At 51.0% G+C, this 20,543-nt stretch overlaps 1 protein-coding gene across 33 annotated transcripts in view; it reads right to left on the reverse strand.

The window, feature by feature from the left end:
- The window catches only part of Hdac4 (histone deacetylase 4), a 262,371-nt gene that overhangs the window by 42,171 nt on the left and 199,657 nt on the right, over positions 1–20,543 (reverse strand). For 10 of the 33 annotated variants that reach the window (XM_042259858.2, XM_076549621.1, XM_076549611.1 and 7 more), the window contains 6 exons: positions 16,412–16,534; positions 16,124–16,322; positions 13,745–13,983; positions 7,836–8,093; positions 5,009–5,195; positions 3,169–3,302 (listed from right to left, as the gene is read on the reverse strand). In XM_042259858.2, the coding sequence (XP_042115792.1) occupies positions 3,169–3,302; positions 5,009–5,195; positions 7,836–8,093; positions 13,745–13,983; positions 16,124–16,322; positions 16,412–16,534 (1,140 nt within the window). The remainder of the gene's footprint in view (positions 1–3,168; positions 3,303–5,008; positions 5,196–7,835; positions 8,094–13,744; positions 13,984–16,123; positions 16,323–16,411; positions 16,535–20,543) is intronic. The other 23 variants (XM_042259861.2, XM_076549617.1, XM_076549624.1 and 20 more) reach the window with 7 other exon arrangements.

The following is a 20,543-nucleotide window of genomic DNA, read 5'->3' on the forward strand; positions in this document are numbered from 1 at the left end:
TATAACACAATACTTTAGGTGGCTTGCATTTTAATCATAGCTTTGAAAAACATTTAAAAGATAATTCTAGTTTTAAACATGTTACCCTTCACTGTCACACAACTGATTTCCAACAAATTATTATTTTGCTTTCTGAAACCAGGGTCCGGGCTTAAAAAAGCAGGAAGTGTCAGAGGCAGGGCGAGCCGCCCGAGCTCATTCTCAAGGGGACCCAGGCCACTGCTTCTCCTCAACACCAGCTCTCCATGTCCCTCCCTTGTGCATGGCTGACACACTGGACTCTGTGCTTGCACTGGGAGGTGACTAGGAGTCCTGTGCTCCTCTGCAGTTTATAAGCTCATCAAACCAACTCTTGAGCTACTGCCAGATCTCTAGAAACTAGCAGATGAGTGCCTGCTCTTTAGCTGAGGTAACCACTTAACTAGCTGGCCAGTGGGTTATGAAACAGACAAATATTTTATAGGGAAAGGGTTCCTTGGGGGTTAGGCGAAGAAAAGTCCTCATCACTCAAGAAGCTGCTGACAGGGATCTGATCTCCCCTTCTTGACCATTTATCTGGTCCGGTAGGTACTGGCCTACATGCTAAAGAAGAAGCTAAACCAACATGGTGTGTGGCTCTGGTTCTGTAGGCTGGCAGAGCGGCTGGGGCCTACAGAGAAGAAAGATCTCTCTAGTTCAGACCATTCATGGGGTGAGTCCACCCACCAGCCTCACTGGTACCCAGAGTGAGGTACAGTCCAGGCTCCAGTTTCAGTGTCAGCGGTTGGGAACCTACGGGACATCAGAGCATCACCTACTTGACTTCTGTGTTGGACATCAACTCTAATGACAAGGGCCTAGGACTCAGGCTACAATCAGACAACGGGAACCTGGTGTGGACGTGTGCCTGCTCTCTTGGGCTGAATTAAGGAACAGCTCCTCTGCACCACAAGGGGCTGCCATGATGAGCTTCCCATGCTTGGGAGGAAGGTTCTTACATCTCGGGAGCTGGTCACTGTGTTTACTGTTGTCAATGGTTCTAAGGCCCATCTTGTCCCAGCTTACCTCTCGAGGTTCCTGCCAACTCTGCTCTGACCTCATAGCCTGACATCTAAGAACCCTCTGCCAGCCCTCACCTCCCCCTGCCACTGGCCCAGATGTGGCAAATGTTTCTCACACCTCCATGGAGGCACAACAGAAGGTGAGGTGGGTGGCTGTCCTGCATTCTCAGATGTTTGGACTCTCATCCCTGCCTGGCTCTGCTTGCTTTCTTGGCTGAGAATGCCTCCCAGTCCCTGCCTGAATATACTGTCCTGGGAGGGACAAGACATTAGTAAATGCTGGCAGCTGAAGGGTGCCTCAGGGCAGCATCTGGATGGGCAGGATGGCAGGACACAAGGCCAGCTGGAACAAGAGAGGAAAGAGGACTGTTCTCAGGGCTTGTGTACACAGGCCAATGCTGCCCCCCAGTGGCATAGCATTCTGGATAGATTCCCAAAGCAGGTGTCTGTGGCCTCACCTCACCCCTCACTGTTCACTTCCCACCCAGAGGCCATCAGAAGCAGGTGTGGGCCTGATAAGTGAGGTACAATTTGAACGGTAAGGGATACTGGGGCCATGTGAGCCCTGGATGACCTAAACTCTGAATATTCCAGTGCATAGGGGAGGGCAGGTGGGCTCAGAGAGAGAAAACAGAAACAACTGCTGCTCTACAAGGCACTTGCTAGTGTCTTTGAAATTCCTTGTGCCCTATCCTATGTTGATGTGCAGGATAACTTGAGGGGAAGTCATGGAGGGCTTTTCTAGTTGAAAGAGGTCATAGCAGGCTCCCCTGGCAAGTACTGAAGGTAATCCTCTGGTGATGCCAGCTCTACTGCACAGATGGGGAAAGAAGGCCCACCTGAGACTACCAGCTCCCAGGAACCAGCCTGCCCTACACAAATCCATCCTTCTTCCTCAGAGCTTAGGACTCCTGAGTGCACAGGATCTGGGACCGCACACCTGCTGGATCATGTGTGGGGAACCAGGAAAGGCTCAACATGGTCTTGATTGACCAGAGCCCTATTATGTGACCAGCTCTGTTGTGGCCAAATGTGGGGTGAACCCTGGACCCCACTGGCAGGCAGGCCAGACTCCTGGGAGCAAGCATGGTAGCTGAGCAAGCTGAGGAACAGCACTGACACAGACATCCCTTGTAGAGCCTTCCCACACAGCTCCCCGGGCGGGCAGAGGGCCTGGCAAAAAGGAACCGGAGGCAAAGCTAACCAGACTTGGGGCTGAGGGGGAGAAGGTGCTTTCCATGCTGGCCACTGCCTCATGGAACCCAACATCTGAGGAAGGAAAGGCCCAAGGCTCTCCACACATCCTCAGAGAAGCTTTCTGATGTTACATCAGAACACATCTTAATAAAGCTGCCAGGACTGATGGGACATGTAGGCTGATCTTCCTCTGGGTCTTGGATCCTTCCCTCACTGCATACGTATGGATGCACACACTGGTCAGCCACAGAGCATGCTGGGAAGTAACTAGGAAGAAGGCAGGGACAGCCATGGGGAGGCAGCCTGGCACTGTTCTGCAGAAGAAACAGAATCTTAGGGAAGCAGTTTGGACTCTGCCATGGAAGCTCCCAAAGGCGTGTGGAAAGGAAGCTACATGCCCAATATGGCAGTGCTGGCACTGTGGGTCCTGTGAGAAGCAGGTCTGGCAGAAGGTGACTGGGAAACGGGGACTTCACCCTTGGGAGTTGTTATGGCTCAGGCCTATATGACTCAATTAGTTCTCAAATGAACAGGCTGTCACAGGGAAAGGCCAGCCCACACAGCAGTCTCTTTTCTGTGTCTCTGTCAAGCTGTGGCTTAGTCAGGGGAGTCTCACCAGATGCTGATACCTTGGTTTGGACCCTCCAGCTACCAGAACTGTGAGGTGGTAAAGAGACCTCTTTGCTCTATTAAAGTACAAGCCTCAGGTATTCTATCACAACAACAGAAAAGGTGCCAAGATGGGCTTCTCAGAAGCCCATAGACAGTATGGATGGGGATGAGGAAACACAGGCAATGTTTCCTGGATTCTCTCCATCACTGTAACATGAACACAGATTGGCAGACACTGTGAATAGAGCAGGCCGGAGGCCATGTCCAGGAACAAGCAAGGCAGTAGGTGTTCCTCTATCACCAGAGATAGGTCCCATACCTCACACTTGCCACGGAGGCCAGTCTCCTGCAGGCGGGACCAGATGCTCTGGATCCTCCCAGCATGCTCCGGGTGGCTGTTGGTGTTCCCACAGGTACACTGATGCTTCAACATCAACGTGTCATATACAAGGCCTGCAGTGGAACAGAGCTGAAGTCAGAGCAGTGCCCAGGGCTGAGCCAGTCAATGCCAGAAGGTGGCGCTGGGACAGCAGAAGAATTCCCAGGAGGGAAAAGAGCAGAGTTGGTTCTTGGTTCAAGTCCACCCTATCCCCTTTCCAAGCTGGTACTTGAGGATCTAGATAAAAGCAGAGTGAGAGACCCAGCACTGGCCAACACTCCAGCTCAGAAAGACTGTGGCTGCACCATGGGGCCCAGTTATGGATTAAAAGGTGACAAGGGATCTGAATGGCCTCTGGGCTACACTGAATGCTGGGAATGACAGGTGTGGCCCTTCAAGGCCTGTCTGTCTGGTCTGTTGGGTAGGCACTGTCCAAGGTTACCACATGGTCCAGGCCAGCATGAGCTTTGTGGCTTGCCAATAGGTAACTTCTAGAGCAGCAGCTGGACATAGGGTAAGAGGTGGCATGTGTGGGTTCACTCAAGATGGACCCACGGTGACAGAGGGAGCTGGGCCTCATATGTGAGATACACAAACAAGCCTATCTGAAATGAGCAAGTACATGAACACAGCTTGGAAACTGCTGACCACACAAGTGTGTCAGCTGTGACTGGCTTCACAGAGTGGCACACACAGGAAGATCTCCTCTGAATAGCCACAGAGGGCACTGAGCACTGCTCACATGCAAGCTGCCACCAAGGTTTCTGAGCTGCAGTCCTTTGAGATGCAGTCCTTTGAGATGACATGCTCATTTCGGCCAATGGTCAAGTGCTCATGGACAGAACACTTGCTGGCTTTTATGAGGTGCAGTTTTAATTTTTTTTGAAGTAATGTTAATTTCTAGATATTACTACTGAAACTTTTCCCGAAACAGGAAGTTTCCTTCTAAGAAAAACTTGGCTGTATTGCAGTGTTCTGCAAGACATTTTATAAGACCTGTGAAGGATAAAGCCATTCTGTTTTCACATAGCTTTTCCTCATTAGGAAGAAATGCTAAATCAAAACACTCTGAAGAACCAACCTAGTTGCCCTGCTTGCACCACAGGGAGCTATTGGAAGAGTGGTGTGACCATCTTGTGGGGATAGTTTTCTGTCCCTGCCTCTATGCAGCTGTGGTCCATACTTCTGCTGAGCTCGCTCCAGACCTATGGACCTTTTAGGCACAAGCTGAGGTGCCACTGAGACACGATTTCCAGTCCATAGGGCAGGTGCAATGCCAGAGAGAGGTCCAGAGTTCGTTCCAGGTCTGCTGTGCTCTGCTCCAGCAGAGTTCTCCACTAACCACGGTACAGGGCACTGTGCTGGAGCCTCATGGCAGTCTGCTGTCCTAGGCTTGGTTAGGGGAACACTTGCAGAAGATCAAGGCTGCTATTGCTGACTAAGAATGGGAAGCTGAGATGCACTATGCTGGCACACAGGTAGGACTGCTTTCTGCAGGAAAAAAAAAAAGGCGCTTTTCTGAGCTTGTGGCCAGCTCCAAGAATAACAGCATCATGGTGTGCTCCCATGACTGAGTGTGGTTATCAGACCTGGCATGGTGCTGGCTGCTTGTCTCTGGACAGCGTGGCCTGAGTTCTTCCCAGATTCAGTTATAGGCTGCTCCCCTAGCCTCTCATTAGTGGCTTGCTCTACAGCCTCAGACTACCCCTGGCCCCTTGCCTCCCACTGTCCCCCCGCCCCCCCGCCCCCCCCCCCCGGCCCAGCAAGAGGCTTAAGTTACCTGTGGTGAACCTTGGTTTGGTGGGGGGCTCCTGGACTGACATGGGGAAGGTGGCAGATGCTGGGGAGGACTGTGCCCGAGACAGAGGCCTGTGGCTGCCAAATGACACAGGGATGCCAGCAGCCTCCATAGACGCCTGGTAGTTCCTTAGCTGGTGGATCCTCTGCTGCTCCAGCAGGAGAGCTTGCTGCAGGGCAGGAGAGAGGGCCATTAGTGGCAGAACATTTTCCACCAGTCTGTGACACTTATTATAGTCACCCCTAGCCACCGACAGGCCTCTCCACTGTGGGACTACTATCCATGGATTTATGCCTCCTAAAGGTGGGCCATGATCTGAGTGGGATCACTGACAAGAAGGCATTTGGCACACTGGCCCTGCTTAAGAGGATGAGGGGACTTGCCATCTCAAAGGCCTATAGGGAGGTGTGGTCCAGGTGGGGCTTGGGAAACATTCTCTAAAGAGATAATGAGCAGTGGTGGAGGGGTTGGTATTGGACAGGGTCAGATCCTTGGCTGAGAGAATCACTCTGGCCATAGTGAAAATGGGACTGTGAATACACACTGCCAGCCCTCCATAGGTTCTTCTGGTAGTGAAAGAGTGATTAATCTGTGAGCCAAACTCAGCAAGAGAGCAAAGGCAGACACTGAAGGGCCAGCCTGATACCATCTAACGTGGTTCCACCTTGGCCTCCAACCACTCTAGCAGTTCAAGCTAGTTAGGCCAGAACTGTGAGGGCCATAAAGTGACATGCTACTAAGGGCTCAGGTGCCCAGGGGAGAGGCCTGGGTTGGCAAGGGTACACTGTGGGGGAGGAAGACTCTGGCTGGGTATCTGAAGTATGGGATCACCACTCAGGGGATTAGCTTCCCTGAGGGATGTGGACCCCGATGGTGGAGTGAGGCAAAGATGAGGTTCCCAAGGTTGACCTGCCCAGAGGCTGCTCCTTCTGTAGTGAAGAGAGGAAGCCACTTCCTAGGGCCCCAGATAGATGAAAAAGGAAACCACATCATCCCGTGCCACTGCTGCATGTTAAAAAGGAAGTCCAACTCACCCCGCCCCAAACCTCGCCCCAAGTCCTATTTGATGGACAGATCTTATGGCTTTGGAGAATACACCCTCCTGAGAAGCAGGGTCCAGCCCTGAGCTGTGAGCAGAGGAGAGGACTTTGCCTGAAGCGGTAGTCTTCAGCAGACAGGAGGGCCGCAGGAGGAGGAGGGTCAGAACCACCCACACAGAAGCCCAAGGCCCAGAGCCTCCCCAGCTTGCATCAGACCATTAAGCAGCTGACTCTTCTGAGTTGACGTCTCTGTGCACTTCCACAAACTCCTCTGTGCCCAAGGTCCCCATGAAGGAGCTTCACTGGTTCTCCAGAGAACACAGGAAGCAAGGACTCCCAAGGACTGTCTCATGCTTGGATCATCTGGTGTCTACAAGACACCAGTCCCAAAAGCAGCACTGAAATACTCTGACTTATATCTGTGTGGTTAACAGAGCACTGTATTTCAATGAGGGCAAGCAGGTATTGGCTTCCTTTGAGGGTCTACTCCAGACACGACAAACATGTCCCCATGTCCCTTTGGGTCCATTAACCTGTGGCAGCAGACAGTCCTGGCCACTAATTTTCCTGAGTGCCTGGATCATAAGTCCCATGGCATTCATCACCCTTTTAATTCTACTAGACTTTAAAGAGTGGTGGCATGTGATGGAAGCTAAGTATTCCTGGAATCAAACAGGCCACCTTTGCTCGAGACCCAGGAAAGCCTCACAGAGCTGGGCTCTGGGGACAGACTACGGGACCTATTCCCAGTGTAGATACTCGGGAGAATCTAAGCCACTCTTAGGCTGTGTGTGCTGCCTAACTGTTCCAGGGACCCTAGGAGAACGGAAGTCAGCAGGTGTCTGCTGGAGGAGCCTTGCTGTTCTGGCATACTGAATGCTATGGAGAAGCAGCGGTGGTAGGCACATCTGGAGTATGACAGGACTGAGGAGGGGCTTGGAGAATCCTGGAGTCTAGCAAGCAGCGGTGTATGCCCTAGAATAGTACCCAGGCATCAAGTACGGCTTCTTGGGAATACTAGAGCCCATGACTCTGGATCCCTGGCTTACCTGTCACTTCTGAGGCAAAAGTAGCCTCCCTGAGGGTTTTCTGGCTTCTAATCCAGGGCTTCCCATGCCCTGTCCAAATGTCCCTAGTCTTTCTAGACAAGTGCCCGTTTACCTTTCACTCCAAATCAACAGCCACTCACTGGGCGCCATGTCTCTGGCAGTGTGCTACTGTGTACTGCACCCCAGACCTCACTGTCCTCTCTGGATCTGAACGATGGTCACCCAAACAGCAGTACCAAAGTCCCAGGCTGAGCAGACCCTGACTCTTTTCTTCGTTTGTTTTTGAGACATGGTCTCACCCTGTAGCCCTGGCTGGCCTGGAACTCATTATGTAGACGAGGCTAGCCTTAAACTCAGAGATCTGTCTGACTGCCTCTCCAGTCCTAGTATTACAGGTATATACCACCACACCCAGCTCCTTTTTGATGAACACTTCCAGGCCCCTTGTTCCAGCTTTCGCAGTCAAGCTGACTCTCACAAATGCTTTCTTTGTTACTATCTACAGCCTCCCACACCTGAGTTTTGTGTGGCCCATGTGCTCAAGAAGGCACATGAATACCTATAGAGGGCGGGTGTCCAACCTGCATGTACATGAGAATGTACAACAAACACCCCACTGTCCGTGAAGGCAGGAAGATGGCCAAGGCCAGAACAGTGAGTGTCTGAATCAGAGGGCAAACGGAAAAGCTGAGTCAGCCGTCTGCTCTCCTAATTCCACACCTGTCTGAAGAGCAGCTCTTGCTCAGTGGCTGGGCGCTGGCTGGGTTCCACCTCTCGAGTGGGCTCTACCTCTTCCTCCTCACTCTCAATGGGCTCCTGCTTCACCTGGACACCAGCTAGGGAGGGCTCCTTCTGCCCAGGGAGCCGGTCTAGGTAGGGCTCATCCAGCAAGGCCTGGTGTTCACGGAGCTCCTCCTCCGTCTCCTCAGGGTGGCTCTCAGGCTGCCGGGGTGGCTCGTTGGGTTTGGAGATCATCTGCTATGCAGAGAGACAAAAGAAGTTAGGACAGTCACCGGACTAGAAGAGGCTCCTCCACACTCCACCGGACAGGAATGCTCTACCAAGAACTTGTGTGACCCAGGGCCAGCAAGTACCATTTACCCACACAACGTGGACCCTGGCATCATCTGAGATGCATGGGGAGTGATGCTTGGGGTTAAGGCAGACAGGTACTAGGTGTTTGGTGTCTGTGCAGGGAGTCTGTGCCAGGACATCGAAACGAAGTCAGGCTGCGGGCTGCAGCTCATCGTGCAGGGGAGAGTAAAGGTGAGCAGGAGAGAGGCCAGTGCTAGTCACACAGCCACAGCTGCTGAGAGCTGCCCAGCAGGACATCCACGGCTGCAGGAGAAGGGCAACAGAGGCAGACATCCAGTTCCCTAGGCTGAGAAGCTAGTACAGGACTGGAAGGGCCCGGCAGAAGCTGCCTTGCTGAAATCTTAGGGAAGCCCTACACTGAAAGGACCTGCAGGATGTATCATCAGTCCTTGGGGAAGAGTGTCAGAGATGTGTCATGTTCCCTAGCTAACGTTTACAAAGGTACCATGGAGGCAAGATTTCTCCAATTTCGTTCTGAAAGCCTAGCCTGCTAGAGATCTTATTCTTAAAACCCCAAGGCACAAAGGCAGAGAAGAGAGGTGGAAGGAACAGACAGAGAGCCACTGGCCACAGGGCACTGCTCCTTACAGGATGGACGAGCTCTGTGGGACATTGCATGGTGACAGTGGCACCTGTCCTGTACCTAAAGCAGTCTGAGTATGCACATGCATACAGTGGGGTGGCTGGGTGAAATCCTAGACACTTTAGCTAGCATGGCTGAGATCATGTCATATTGTATACATGCAGATCAGCACACTGAACAGCCTCAATAAGGCTGGGTGAAGCCCATGTCAACTTAGCGAGCTGATGGGAAAGACTTGCAGGCAGACTTCCCAGTCTGTGAGGTGCCGATGCCCCCGTACTCCTATGTACCTCAACTCCTACCTCTGGCACTGGGAGGGGGAAGGCCAGGTGACACCATTCTGTCAAGCCGCATGTCTTTCCTGCACCCTGCTCTCCCCAGCACCAATGCATTCTAACTGGGAACGTGAGCTGACTGGGTGTGTGATGTCAGGTTTGTGAAGACTGCGCCCTTCAGGTCAGGATGGATGGAAGGGACAGAGTATCTTGAGATAACACAGAGGAAAGTCCCTGGAGAAGGTGGCTTCGGCTAGGGAGTCACAACAGACAGACGGACAGGCAGGCCAGAGAGGAAAGAAGCAGGGAAGCTGGGTGGGTGGGGCTGGGAACAACTAGGGCCTCTAGAACAGGCTACCACTGCACAGGATGACGAAGGGTGGTAATGGGGCTGTGAATGCAGAGACAGACCACGGGGACCAGCACATGGGCGAGGGCTCAAAGGACTTCCCTTTGGCCCAGCGAAAGGGGACACAGACAGCCAGCCTTTCCTCCAATACGTTTATGTGAACATCTGATTCCAGTGACACTCCTCCCCCCAACAATGGGTCTCTGTCCTATGTCCCCACAGTTGACCCCTAACAACTTTTGTGCCCCTGTCTGGCTTGAACCTGTCCTGTGTTCTGTTCGGTGTCACGGCTCTTCAGTGTCCCCGTACCATCTAGGGTTTCTCAGAGTTCCAGTTCCAGTGTTCCACTGGACAACATCCAACTTTCCTAGAGGCTGGAGTCCGCTGAGTTAATCCGGGCAACACTCAAAGTGACACGTAAGGGAAAGGATGTCCCTTTAGAACCTTGGACAGGGGCTCCTGTTGGCTGGCTTTTCACCTCGCTAGCTGTGGCTGATGACGGTGCCTCTAGAAAAAGGTGGGTAAGTGTTCACATCAGTCCATGCTTGCGGGGTTCTTCCATGCTATGCCTGATGTGGGAAGGCCTTGGGCTTCTTGCTTTTGGTTTCTTGTCCTCTCCTATGTCAAAAGGCCACACTGCCAGGAGAGGCTTCCCTGCTTCCTCTCCACGTTGGGCACAGGTTGCTCACAAGGTGGGAGCTCCCTAGTGTCACACAGGCAGGTCTGCAGCCTTGGCAGGGGCCAGGCAGGCAGGAACTCTAGAGCAGGGAGCAAGGAGGCTCTCAAGGGGCCACAGCTTGGCTAGGCTTCCCTCCAGAGGGTGCCTAGGAGGGATGTTGCCATGGCAACAGGGGCCACTCAGAGCCCTGTCAATGATGCAGAACAGGCCCATGGCCTGCAGTGGGTGGGCCGCTCTACTCAGCACTGACGCAGATGCTGGTGCAACTAGTCTTCGTTAGCCACAGTCACAAACAGGGACAATCTCTCTCTCTCTCTCTCTTTGAAATTGAGCTCTGCTTCTTTGTGGCCACAGAGGCTGGATCTTAATGCAGAGCTGGCTTTGGGAAGCAAACCTGGCCTCGGGCAATATGACAAGAGAAGCCAGCAGGGAGGCAAGCAGCAGCTCATCAACATGCCAGTTCCTGTTGTCCAGAGGCCTCTTGGACATCAGTGCCCTGTTTATCAAGGGATGAGAGCACACACAGACTAGCATATCCAGAACAGCAGGATTAAAATACCTAACCAGAGCTCAGAGTCAGAACCCCACTGGAAAGCACAAGGCATTTAAAAACTATTGGGTACTCTCATAAATAGGCCACCCACAGGAGTCAAGTTCTCATATTCAAAAGAGAGTAAGACTCAGTGAGGCCAACACTCTGCCTCCACAAAGATCAAGTGATCTTGTAGACCCAGCAGCGCTGTAAGAATTGCTTCCAACAATGGGGAAGAGACACCTCATTACCCCTTTTCCATGGAAAGAGGAAGGCATATTTATGAGCACAACTTCCCACTTTTTGAAATAAGGCTGCAGTGAGGTGGGTCTGGAGGCAGCAGCTTCCCTGCCAGGCTGAGCACTGCACTCATCCCCTAGACAGCCTTCTTCCCCTGGAAGGCTTCTTCCCTTAGCATGCCTTTATGAAGCACATTGATGTGGGCACAGCACTCATGTCAGGAGCAGATACTGTCAGGTACACTGGCTGCCACTCCAATCCCAAGGAGTCAAGAGGGAAGCTAGCTCAGCAGCCCTGTTTTGTCCCTTGGAAAATGGGAATGGGCACAAAAGCCTGCTGAAAACAAAATACTAGAACGAGTAATGCTCCTGTCACATCTTTGGAACATTGGTATTTTATGATGGTGGCTGGATGCACAGTGGGCAGTGAGCCCAGCTGTGGTCTCCACTGTGTCAAGAAGGGAGTAGATGGCCCCAGGGAGCAAGCTTCTCACAGAGCAGGGCAGGAATGCTGGTACCAGACAGTACAGAGAACACCACTGTCTTCCTGGGTGTCCCAGGAAAACATTGTACAAACATTTCAATCAACTGTCATTTGCTATCACAAATCAATCACGTAACAAACCCCAGTGAGATATATGTCACATGTGAATGGGTGTTTCCTGTCTTCAAACCTCCTACCACACCACTCAGGTAGTGACATAATGAAATTAATAAGCCTAGGCTGGCATCAGAGAGATGGATATGAAAGTGCTTTTGACACTTGGGAGTATAGACACTTGGCAGGAGCCTGTCTCATCCCAGCAAATGCCTTTCCTGTGTCAATGATGGGATGTCTGGAGTCCCCAAATTCTAACATACTCAGAGTGCTGGGCATAAGGGCTGTGCGCTAAGGGACTTGGGGCTGGGGAACTGATATTATTGTGCCTGAAAAGCAGGGGGAGCCTGGCTGAGCCTATGCTGGGCATGTGGTCTGCAGCAACTTCCTTGGGAAACCAGCTCAATCCTGGACCTCTCAGCTTGCAGCAGAGATCGACGTGGGATGGGTATAGACAGGAGCCATCCCTCTATCTGGGAATATGTGAAGTCAGGCCTCTGATTCACTGGGGGCTCTCTAGACCCCTCCAGATCGGAGATCCCTCTGCACAGGCACTCATCTTCGGGTACAGTCTCTCATCCCTGATCCTTTCTCACCTTCCATTGGGAACCCACAGAAGGCTTGGACCCAAGGACAGGCAGAGGACCAGTGATAGAGTACCTTCATCTCAGTCCTTTCTCATTTTGTTTCCTGTGGTCAAATCAACATCTAAAAATATTAAATAGAAAATTCTAGAAACAATGTCTAAGTGTTAAGCTGCACACCATTCTGTTTTGTATCATGAAACCTTGCACTAACCTACTCCATCCCACGAGGATTGGCCCCCATCCTAGTGCATACGTGTTGTATGTACCACACTCAGCTGGTTAGTAGCCACCTGGATTCTCAGTTTGGCTGTTATTCACAGGACTCTGTACTGCCCAGTTTCAGGCACCTTCTTAGGATTCTGCAATGTATCCCACCCCAGATAGTGAGAATAAATGTAACTCATAAGCCTAAAATTCATACTTTTAAACTGAACAGCTCAGTAGTTTACAGACCTCTATGACCATCACTAAAACCTAACTTGGGAACATTTTCATTATCCCTAAACATATATACATGCTATACCCACTGACAGCTGTTCCTATTTCCCTACAAGCTAAGTTAATTCATGGCTCTAAGGCAGGAGTTCTCATCCTGTGGGTCAGGACCCCTTTGTGAGTTGAATGACCCTTTCATATCAGCGGTTGCATATCAGATATTTGCATTACGATTCATAACAGTAGCAAAATTACAGTTAGGGAGTAGCAATGAAATAATTTTACAGTTTTGGGGGGTCACCACAACATGGGAAACTGTAACCAAGGGTTACAGCATTAGGAAGGCAGAACTGCTGGTCTAAGGTTTGGCCTATCTGGTCACATAGCAGGGTCCATCCGGGACTGGGTTACTTTCCTGACTGCCATGTTTTCGGGTCTATACATGCTGCAGGACCCCATGACGAGAGGTGTCACCACTGGACAATACCTGGAGATGCTCTGGCCACCATTTGGCTGCTACGAGCAGTACAGATAAGGTGTGTGGGGAGGTGTTTGCAAGACATTTCCATTTCTCTTGGAGGACAGCTGCTGGGCTGTTTGCAACGCACTCCCTCATCTGAGTTGATACTGAAGCTCCCGCCTGACACATTTGATGGGAACATACTAAGCCCCTCCACTTCTCCACGGGCCAGCACCACAGCACTAACTTTTCCCATGGCCTCCGCCTGTAGATGGAGCTGAGAGGCTCTGGACAATCCGTGAGCGCACACACATCTACAGGCTGCCTGCTCCCAAGCTGCCTCTGATGGTGTAACTCCCACACTTAAGCGACTGCAGGTGACAGGTGACTTGAAAAACACGCTTCAGGGACTCGATACCACCGTAAAGTTGTGGGCCTGGGGTCAGGGTTTGCTTAAACATCTGCTTGGCAAATGATTTTAGAAAATCCCTAAAAAGAACTGCCTGTGTGGACTGCCCACACAATGCAGTAGGGGCTCCTTGCAAGGATGTGGCTCACTGTACCTAGACATGCAGACGGGCCGTGAGGAAGGCTGTGACTTCTGCACAGCAGCTCCACACAACAGCACACCTCCCTAGGCTCTGGACCACACAGCACAGCAGGGGCTTCGTGTCCTCCCTTCCCCGTTCTGGCCACTCAGGATGAGCAGAGGAGCAGAGGCTGAGGAAGACAGCACAGCATCCGGCATCCGGCTGGGGGTGGGGGGAGCGGCCCCGAGGGCAGCTGGGCAGACCCACCTTGCTGAGGTGCAGCTGCTGCTGCTGGAACTGCTGCTTGTGCTTCTCCAGAAACTGCTGGTGCTGCTGCTGGATCACCAGGTGCTGCAGGGCCTGTGCGTTCTGCGGCAGGGGCGCTGACTGCGTGCGCCCCAGGGGGCGGTGCTGCCGCAGCTTGTGAATGGATGGGGACACCCTGTCCGCACCAACCAGGGACTGTGTGTGGAGGGGCAACGCCCCCAGGCCTGAAAGATACCAGTCTGAAGATAATATGGAGGAAAAAAAACAGCAGAGGGGAAGAGGAAGAAGAGAGGGGAGAGACGCTGTTGAGTAACCAGTGGAGAAAACGACATGCCTGCCAGCCCCGGTGCCGTCTACGAAACATGACTGTCTCAAATAGGCCCAACTCCGCGGCTAGAGGATGTTCACCTGGGCTTCAAGGGGGCAGAGTGTAATTTGAAAGCAAGGCCACCGGAAGATCCCACTGATGCAGTCTTCAGGATCTCTGCCTAAGGAGCACTCCAGAAGGTGTGGCAAAGCCTAGAACAACAGCCTGCCACCTCTCACAGGTATTCCTGAGGATGGCTGTTCTAGCTCCCCCACATACCCAGTTATCAGAGAGAAGAACGGTTTGCAGCTGACCTGCCAAAACCCAGAGACAACCTGAGAGCGAGACCCTGTCACCATCAGACACCCAGGTACTGTCAAGACCTTGAGCTTCAATGGATTCCACCACAGGACTTCACTTTGTAGCAAATGCAGAGGCACTGGGAGAGGAAGGGAGGGTGGCACGGGGAAGGCCGTGAGAGCGGGACTGCATAGAGAGCAGGCAAGTGCACTGACAAGCACGGCGGCGTGCAGACGGTGCAGAGCAGCTGAAGGACAGGGGACAGACATGCGTCAAAACAGTGAAGGATGTAGAGAAGAATGTTTGCTTCCACACACTTCCTCTGGTTAGTGTGCCTGGGAGGAGGACCATGGTGCAAGGCTGTGCTGAGAGCGGATACCTTTGCCAGTGGGTACTGTGCTTTGACAGTGCTCTGAGATGAGCAGCTATGGCCACCTAAGTAGTGGGATGCTGTACTACGACTTGGGCTCGAATGCTCACAGGTTTCGGAACTACACGCACTGTCATTTATCATTGCTCTAGACAATGGGGAACTTGGGCCTCTAAGGACAGCTATGGCTGAGCAGAAGAAACCTTGTTCAGGAAAACAGAAGAAACCCAATGAGACACAGCATCAGGACCACATGACACAGAGAAAGGGGCACCAGGAAGAATGGGAGTAACAGCTGAGGGAAGAGTGTGGAGGATGAAGGTGAATCACAAACACAGCCTGACATCCTAGCACTTAGAAGACTGAGGCAGGAGAATCGGGTTCAAAGCAAGATTTAGTATCAAAGGACCAAGTAAGTAAACAGACAAACCAAAACCAAAAACACCAATCCAACCCAAAAGGAACAGCTTCAACCAGACCAACACCGACCAGGCTGCTGGGTGTCAGACGCTGCCTATGGGAACTGAGTCTTCCCACTTTGTCACTCTGTGCTAGCATCTCACACACAGACAGGAAGGGGCCTGAGCATAATGAGCCACCTATGGTCACTGGGACACTGCTCTCCAGAGTTGTGGCAAGGGTGTCCATTCTGTCTCAAAGGATACCAGCAGCCAGAAATGCTGTTCCTGGCCAGATCACTGGCTTGGGAGGGCCAAGTCCACACTGGAGATGAGAAAGCACAAGGCAGGAACACAGTACCAAGCGCTACAGACTGACTCATACCAGCAAGTGGAGAGACTCCAAAATACCAGGCAGAGGCTGACCCTGGGGAACACTGGAACACAACAGGCCAGTCCTACGGCTGCTCTGGCTGTGATTCTAAGAGAAGCAATAACTGTGAGGAAGTCACCCACAGACTTAAGGATGGTACAGAGCTGGGCAAGGCCACCAATAGGTAGGGTTCTGTGTCTCACGGGAAACATTCCACATTTGTCATTTCTGAAACAGTCTTTTCATAGCACATTCACTAGGTAAACAGCATGCGTTTCCTATTGTTCTTTAACTTTGTTTTTCTAAATGTAATCCTCCTCAAGCAAAAACAGCATCGGGTCTGCCCAGGTCAATTCTAAACTTCATGCACTTGCTTCCTTGAGCTGCAGGGAAGCCTGTCGGAACGAGAGCAGGAGGCTAAACTGAGGAGCATTGGCACTGACTTCTACTCCTTGGTCAGCTCTCTAAGCAGGACATAGTTCCTTGCCAGAGCTGAGGTAGCTATCATGTAACAGGGACACAGAGTTACTACCTTTGTATGGGCTTGGACGTTCTTTCTAGCCTTCTCTAAAAGCTACATGAGGCCAAGGAGGCTGACCTAACTGCCCAGAGACCTGGCTGTGGTTCTTACCTGTGACAAGGGGCGTCTGGGTGGGTGCCTGCTCCAGCAGGACCATATGCTGTAGGAGGGGGTTGTGAGCTGCTCCACCGTCCCGTTCCAGGGGTGAGGTGCTCAGGTAAGGGGTGAGGTGGGTGCCAGGGAAGAGGGAGATCCGCTGCTGGAGGGCTGGGAGAGCAAGTCTCTCAGCATCCTGCTGGCCTGCTGCCCCCTGAAAGGCACAACCGGAACATTCTTCAGGCTGTGGGGACTAAGGCAGACAACCACCCCATGCCATACCGACCATGGAGGCCAACGTACACTTACAGCGGCAGGGCCGGTGGCAGGAAGCCCCAGGGTGATGTTGGGTAAGGATGGCGATGTGTACAGAGGGAGTGGGGCGACTGAGCCTTCTCGAGTCACAAGTCTATGTGCCAAGCTGGTCTGTAGACAGAAGACATCGTGACTGTCAGAGTCTGCCATAGATGTTTCAACACAAGAAGCGCATCCAGGACTGCTGCGGGGGCGGGGGTGGGGGCATTACAATATAAAGTGCCAACCTGTGGTGACCTGGTGCAAAAACAAGCTGCACAGATGGTGGCCTCCAGGTGAGTGTAAGCATGCCACAGGTACAGAATCAGTGTTTGCATTCCTGAGTATTCCCTCTCCAAATGAGCTCTTGCTACCTGGTTCGTTTTTTATTCAGTTTGCCTACTTACCATAAAACTATGGGTAGGAGATTTAGGACAATGCATTTAAAAATATTTTGTAGTTATAATTTTTCTAAGAATGACATCAAAAGCAGAAACCAAGAAGAAAAGTTATTAGTGAACAGGAAAAAACATGTTCTTATATAAGAGGTAGATAATGTTGACAACAGGATCTGCAATCTACAGAAAAAGCAAAAGACTAAAATAAAAAGAACCTGTCAATCAAAGACCAATTAACATGAGAGCAGAACTCAATAAAGAGGATGACAAAAGAACCCATATTAAGGGAAGTGAAAAAAAAAAAAAAGCTCAACTTTATCAGTAACCAAAAACCATATTTACCAAGTCATCTAACTGGCAGACTTCCTAAAAGCTCAGAAAAGCTGAAACACATGGCCATGGGATTATAAACGGCTGTACTTACTGCAGACTGACTTGGCAATCTGCGTTTGGAAGCCTTAAAAGGTGAATTGTTCTTGATTGTGAGGCTCCACTCTGAGGATGCAGTGGTTAGGATACAGTCCTAAGGAAATGGCTCTCAAGCGCAGGAAGACAGCCACAGGGCCATTTAAGCAGTCACATGATGGCAGCAGTATGTGGCTTCAACCACACTAGTCACAGTTAAGAGACAGGGACTTGTGCATGTCAGCACACAGGTCAGGAACGGGCCTGATAAGTGTGATGGCTGCTCCTTCTGTTTGTTGGTCATTATGACTGTCATCATTGTTAGTGTTAAGAGGTAGAGGGAGGCTTAGGGCGAGATTTATTGTTAGAGGTAGTGTTGGCCTTGGGTTTAGGGACAGAGCTAAGTTTAGGGTTAGGACTGTGGATAGGGTTAGGTTACAACTTGGCATAAAGTTAGTGCAGGAGCTACAATTAGTGTTAGAACTAGGGCTTAGGATAGTTTTAGACCTAGTTGTAGAGTTTGGGCTGGAGGCAGGGTTACAGTTTCATTTAGGGCTAGTGTATGAGCTAGGATTAAGTTGAGGGTAGGGCTTGGGTTAGTATTCATGTTAGGTCTATAGTTATAGCCAGTGTTATTAGGTTTAGGGGTAGGGGTAGGTTTAGTGCTAAAGTTGAATTAGGGCTATGTTTAGAGTTAATACCAGGGTTAGCGCCAGTCAGTATTTGGGTTAGGTGTAGAGCTTTAGTGTAGTGTTGGGTTCAGGTTTAGGCTTTAGGTTTAGCATAGGGTTAAGGTTTTGGGCACGGTTAGGGCTAGGTTACGGTTACTGCTAGGGTTAGGTTCATGGTTAATGCTAGAGTGAACACAGAGTGTTACATCTAGGATTATAGCCAAGGTTAGTTTAATACTATTTCTGCCTGGGGTAGGGGTGGGACAGGTCAGACTGTCTGGAGTACTCCAGTATGTACCCTATCAATCTTTGCAGGTACATGGATAGGCTCTGCTCAGAAGGACTGTGTTTTATCTCCACCATCCCTACATGCCGGACACCTCAATGCACACCCAAATGAGCAAGCAAATGAGACTACAGGATGCTGGTTCCTGGCCTGAGGCAGGTATCAGTAGACATCATGTGGTGTTTACCATGAATAGACAATCTCATTATCTCCTAGTTCTAGTATACTATGTAATTAAGGCTGGGAAACAGTCTTAGTACAGTAAAACTTCATTCCCAGGACAAAAAAAAAAAGTACATAAGCTTAATTGATGAACAATGGTCACTTGTCTGCATCCCTGGCCAGACAACAATTTCTTCCTTCCTGCAAAGGGACAGGTGGCCACTTTCTTAGGGTTCATGTCAGAGACCCTGACTTCCATGATTGACAGGAGGCAGGAAGGATAGCTGCCTTATATGTGCACTTGGCCCAGAGCACCATGAGGTTTGCTAACAAAGTTCATGCATACACAACGTAAGTAATCATCAAAGGGTTGTGTGTATACATGCATACCGTGCATGTGTCAAAGTAAAAGTACTTTTAGATCTCACATCAGGGAAGATGTTTTAGCTGTCATGGAGAGCAGGGCTGCACTGTAATATAATAAGCTGAGAACAAATGAGCAGAGCTAATGTTTACAAAGGTATAGTTGAACTCACAGACATCCGCCTGCCTCTGCCTCCTGAGTGCTGGGATTATGTGTGTGCCACCACTGCCCGGCGGTATAGTTTCTTTTAGCACTCAGGTGGTTGCTTAGCTGATTTACTTGTGGAACTAAAGCAACTTGCTTGGTTATGTTTACTTGCTCACACAGAACACGGGTATTTGTGTGGGGAGCACACTGAGGGCTTGTAGGAAGATCCCCTCAGAGCTCCATCCACTACAGGGTGGGCTTGTTAGTTTCCTGGGAGTTCTGTGGTTCCTTTGTGAATCAGGGCCAGTGGTCATGAACCTGTGCACACCTTGCAGGAGTGTGAACACGTGCAGTTTGTAATGAGAGGTGTGTTAGCTACCAGCACTTCTGCAGAGAGGCCTTTGGAACGCAGCTGAGGTTCCCCAAGGACCCCGCCATGCATAGCTCACACATGAGAAGCCCTCAGCCACAGCTCATTCAATTCTACTATCTGAAATTCAAAAGGGATGTTCACACGTGATCCAGTACTGAAATGCCAGCTCTGCCTATGACAATGACAGTCTGATGAGAAACAGTGGCAACCTTACTGTTCTTGGGGATGCTCCGTATGCTCTACTGATTTGTGGCAGCTCAATTTATATATTTAGGCTTTATAAAGATTAACACACAACTTAGACCAGAGCAGTGGTGCTCCACCGAAATGAGGAGCTGTTACACTACTGTGATGCATCTAACTGCCGACATCACATATGTATGGGGGCCCACGACCAACAAGAGGGAAGCGGAGTTAATATCTGAGGGCAGGAAGCAGTTTTGTGGTTGTGTTCTGAGACTAATTACAGGTAGGTCTCAGCCATGACCTCAGTCCTACAGAAGGACTGTTAAGACTTCTAACAGCCCAAGAAGTACTAAACTGGAAGACTAAAGAATACAAGCGATGAGAGAAATTGAAGTGTAAAGTAAAAGGGACCTAGGCGCAACCGAGTGACCCTCACTTCTTGCAGCGACCCACATTTCTAACTTTGTAGACATAAAGGAGCTAGACATCTGAAATGAAAATGCTAAGCACTGTACCTATACATGTGCCCTGAGGCTATCAGCTCTTTGGAAGGGCAAGACTCGTTCCTAAACGGTGAGAAAGTCAGTAACCACATTACTAATGACAGACTCCTGTAAGCTAGGTGCTCCTAAGAAACTTCCCCAGCCACTACAGCACACAGCAGCTCAAGAGGCTGTTTCAGGGTGTTCTATTCCACCCTGGCCTGTAGCAGGCCCCTGGGACAGTCTGAGCGCTCCTCTGTTTCCCCCACAGCCTGCTCAGGGCCTGCCTTCCTCACCTATGGGAAACTCAGAGAGCGGCCCCTCCGCTGCTCTACCCTGGGCCAGGCATGAGGGTCAGGATGACTGTGGAGTAATGGGAGTATGGAGTAAGCGCAGGTGCGGGACCTGCTGTTCTAGAAGGGCACCCTGGACCTGCCTTCTCGGTTTTGATCCTTCCCTTCCTCCCACGTTAGTGTCCAGCGGTGATGTCTGCTCCCTAACACTTGGTTTTGCTGGCTGCTGTAATCTGTGTCTTTCTTTTCCACTCCCCATCCATTCTCACATGCGCTGCTTGCCCGTGCCTCTGCACACAGCGTGTGTGATCACAGACCGGGAAGATCGAGGAAAGGGCAGGCTGGAAGCTCTCAATATGGGGGGACCGAGGTCT

Source organism: Peromyscus maniculatus, chromosome 13 (assembly GCF_049852395.1).
Source record: "Peromyscus maniculatus bairdii isolate BWxNUB_F1_BW_parent chromosome 13, HU_Pman_BW_mat_3.1, whole genome shotgun sequence".
Classification (NCBI taxonomy): domain Eukaryota; kingdom Metazoa; phylum Chordata; class Mammalia; order Rodentia; family Cricetidae; genus Peromyscus; species Peromyscus maniculatus.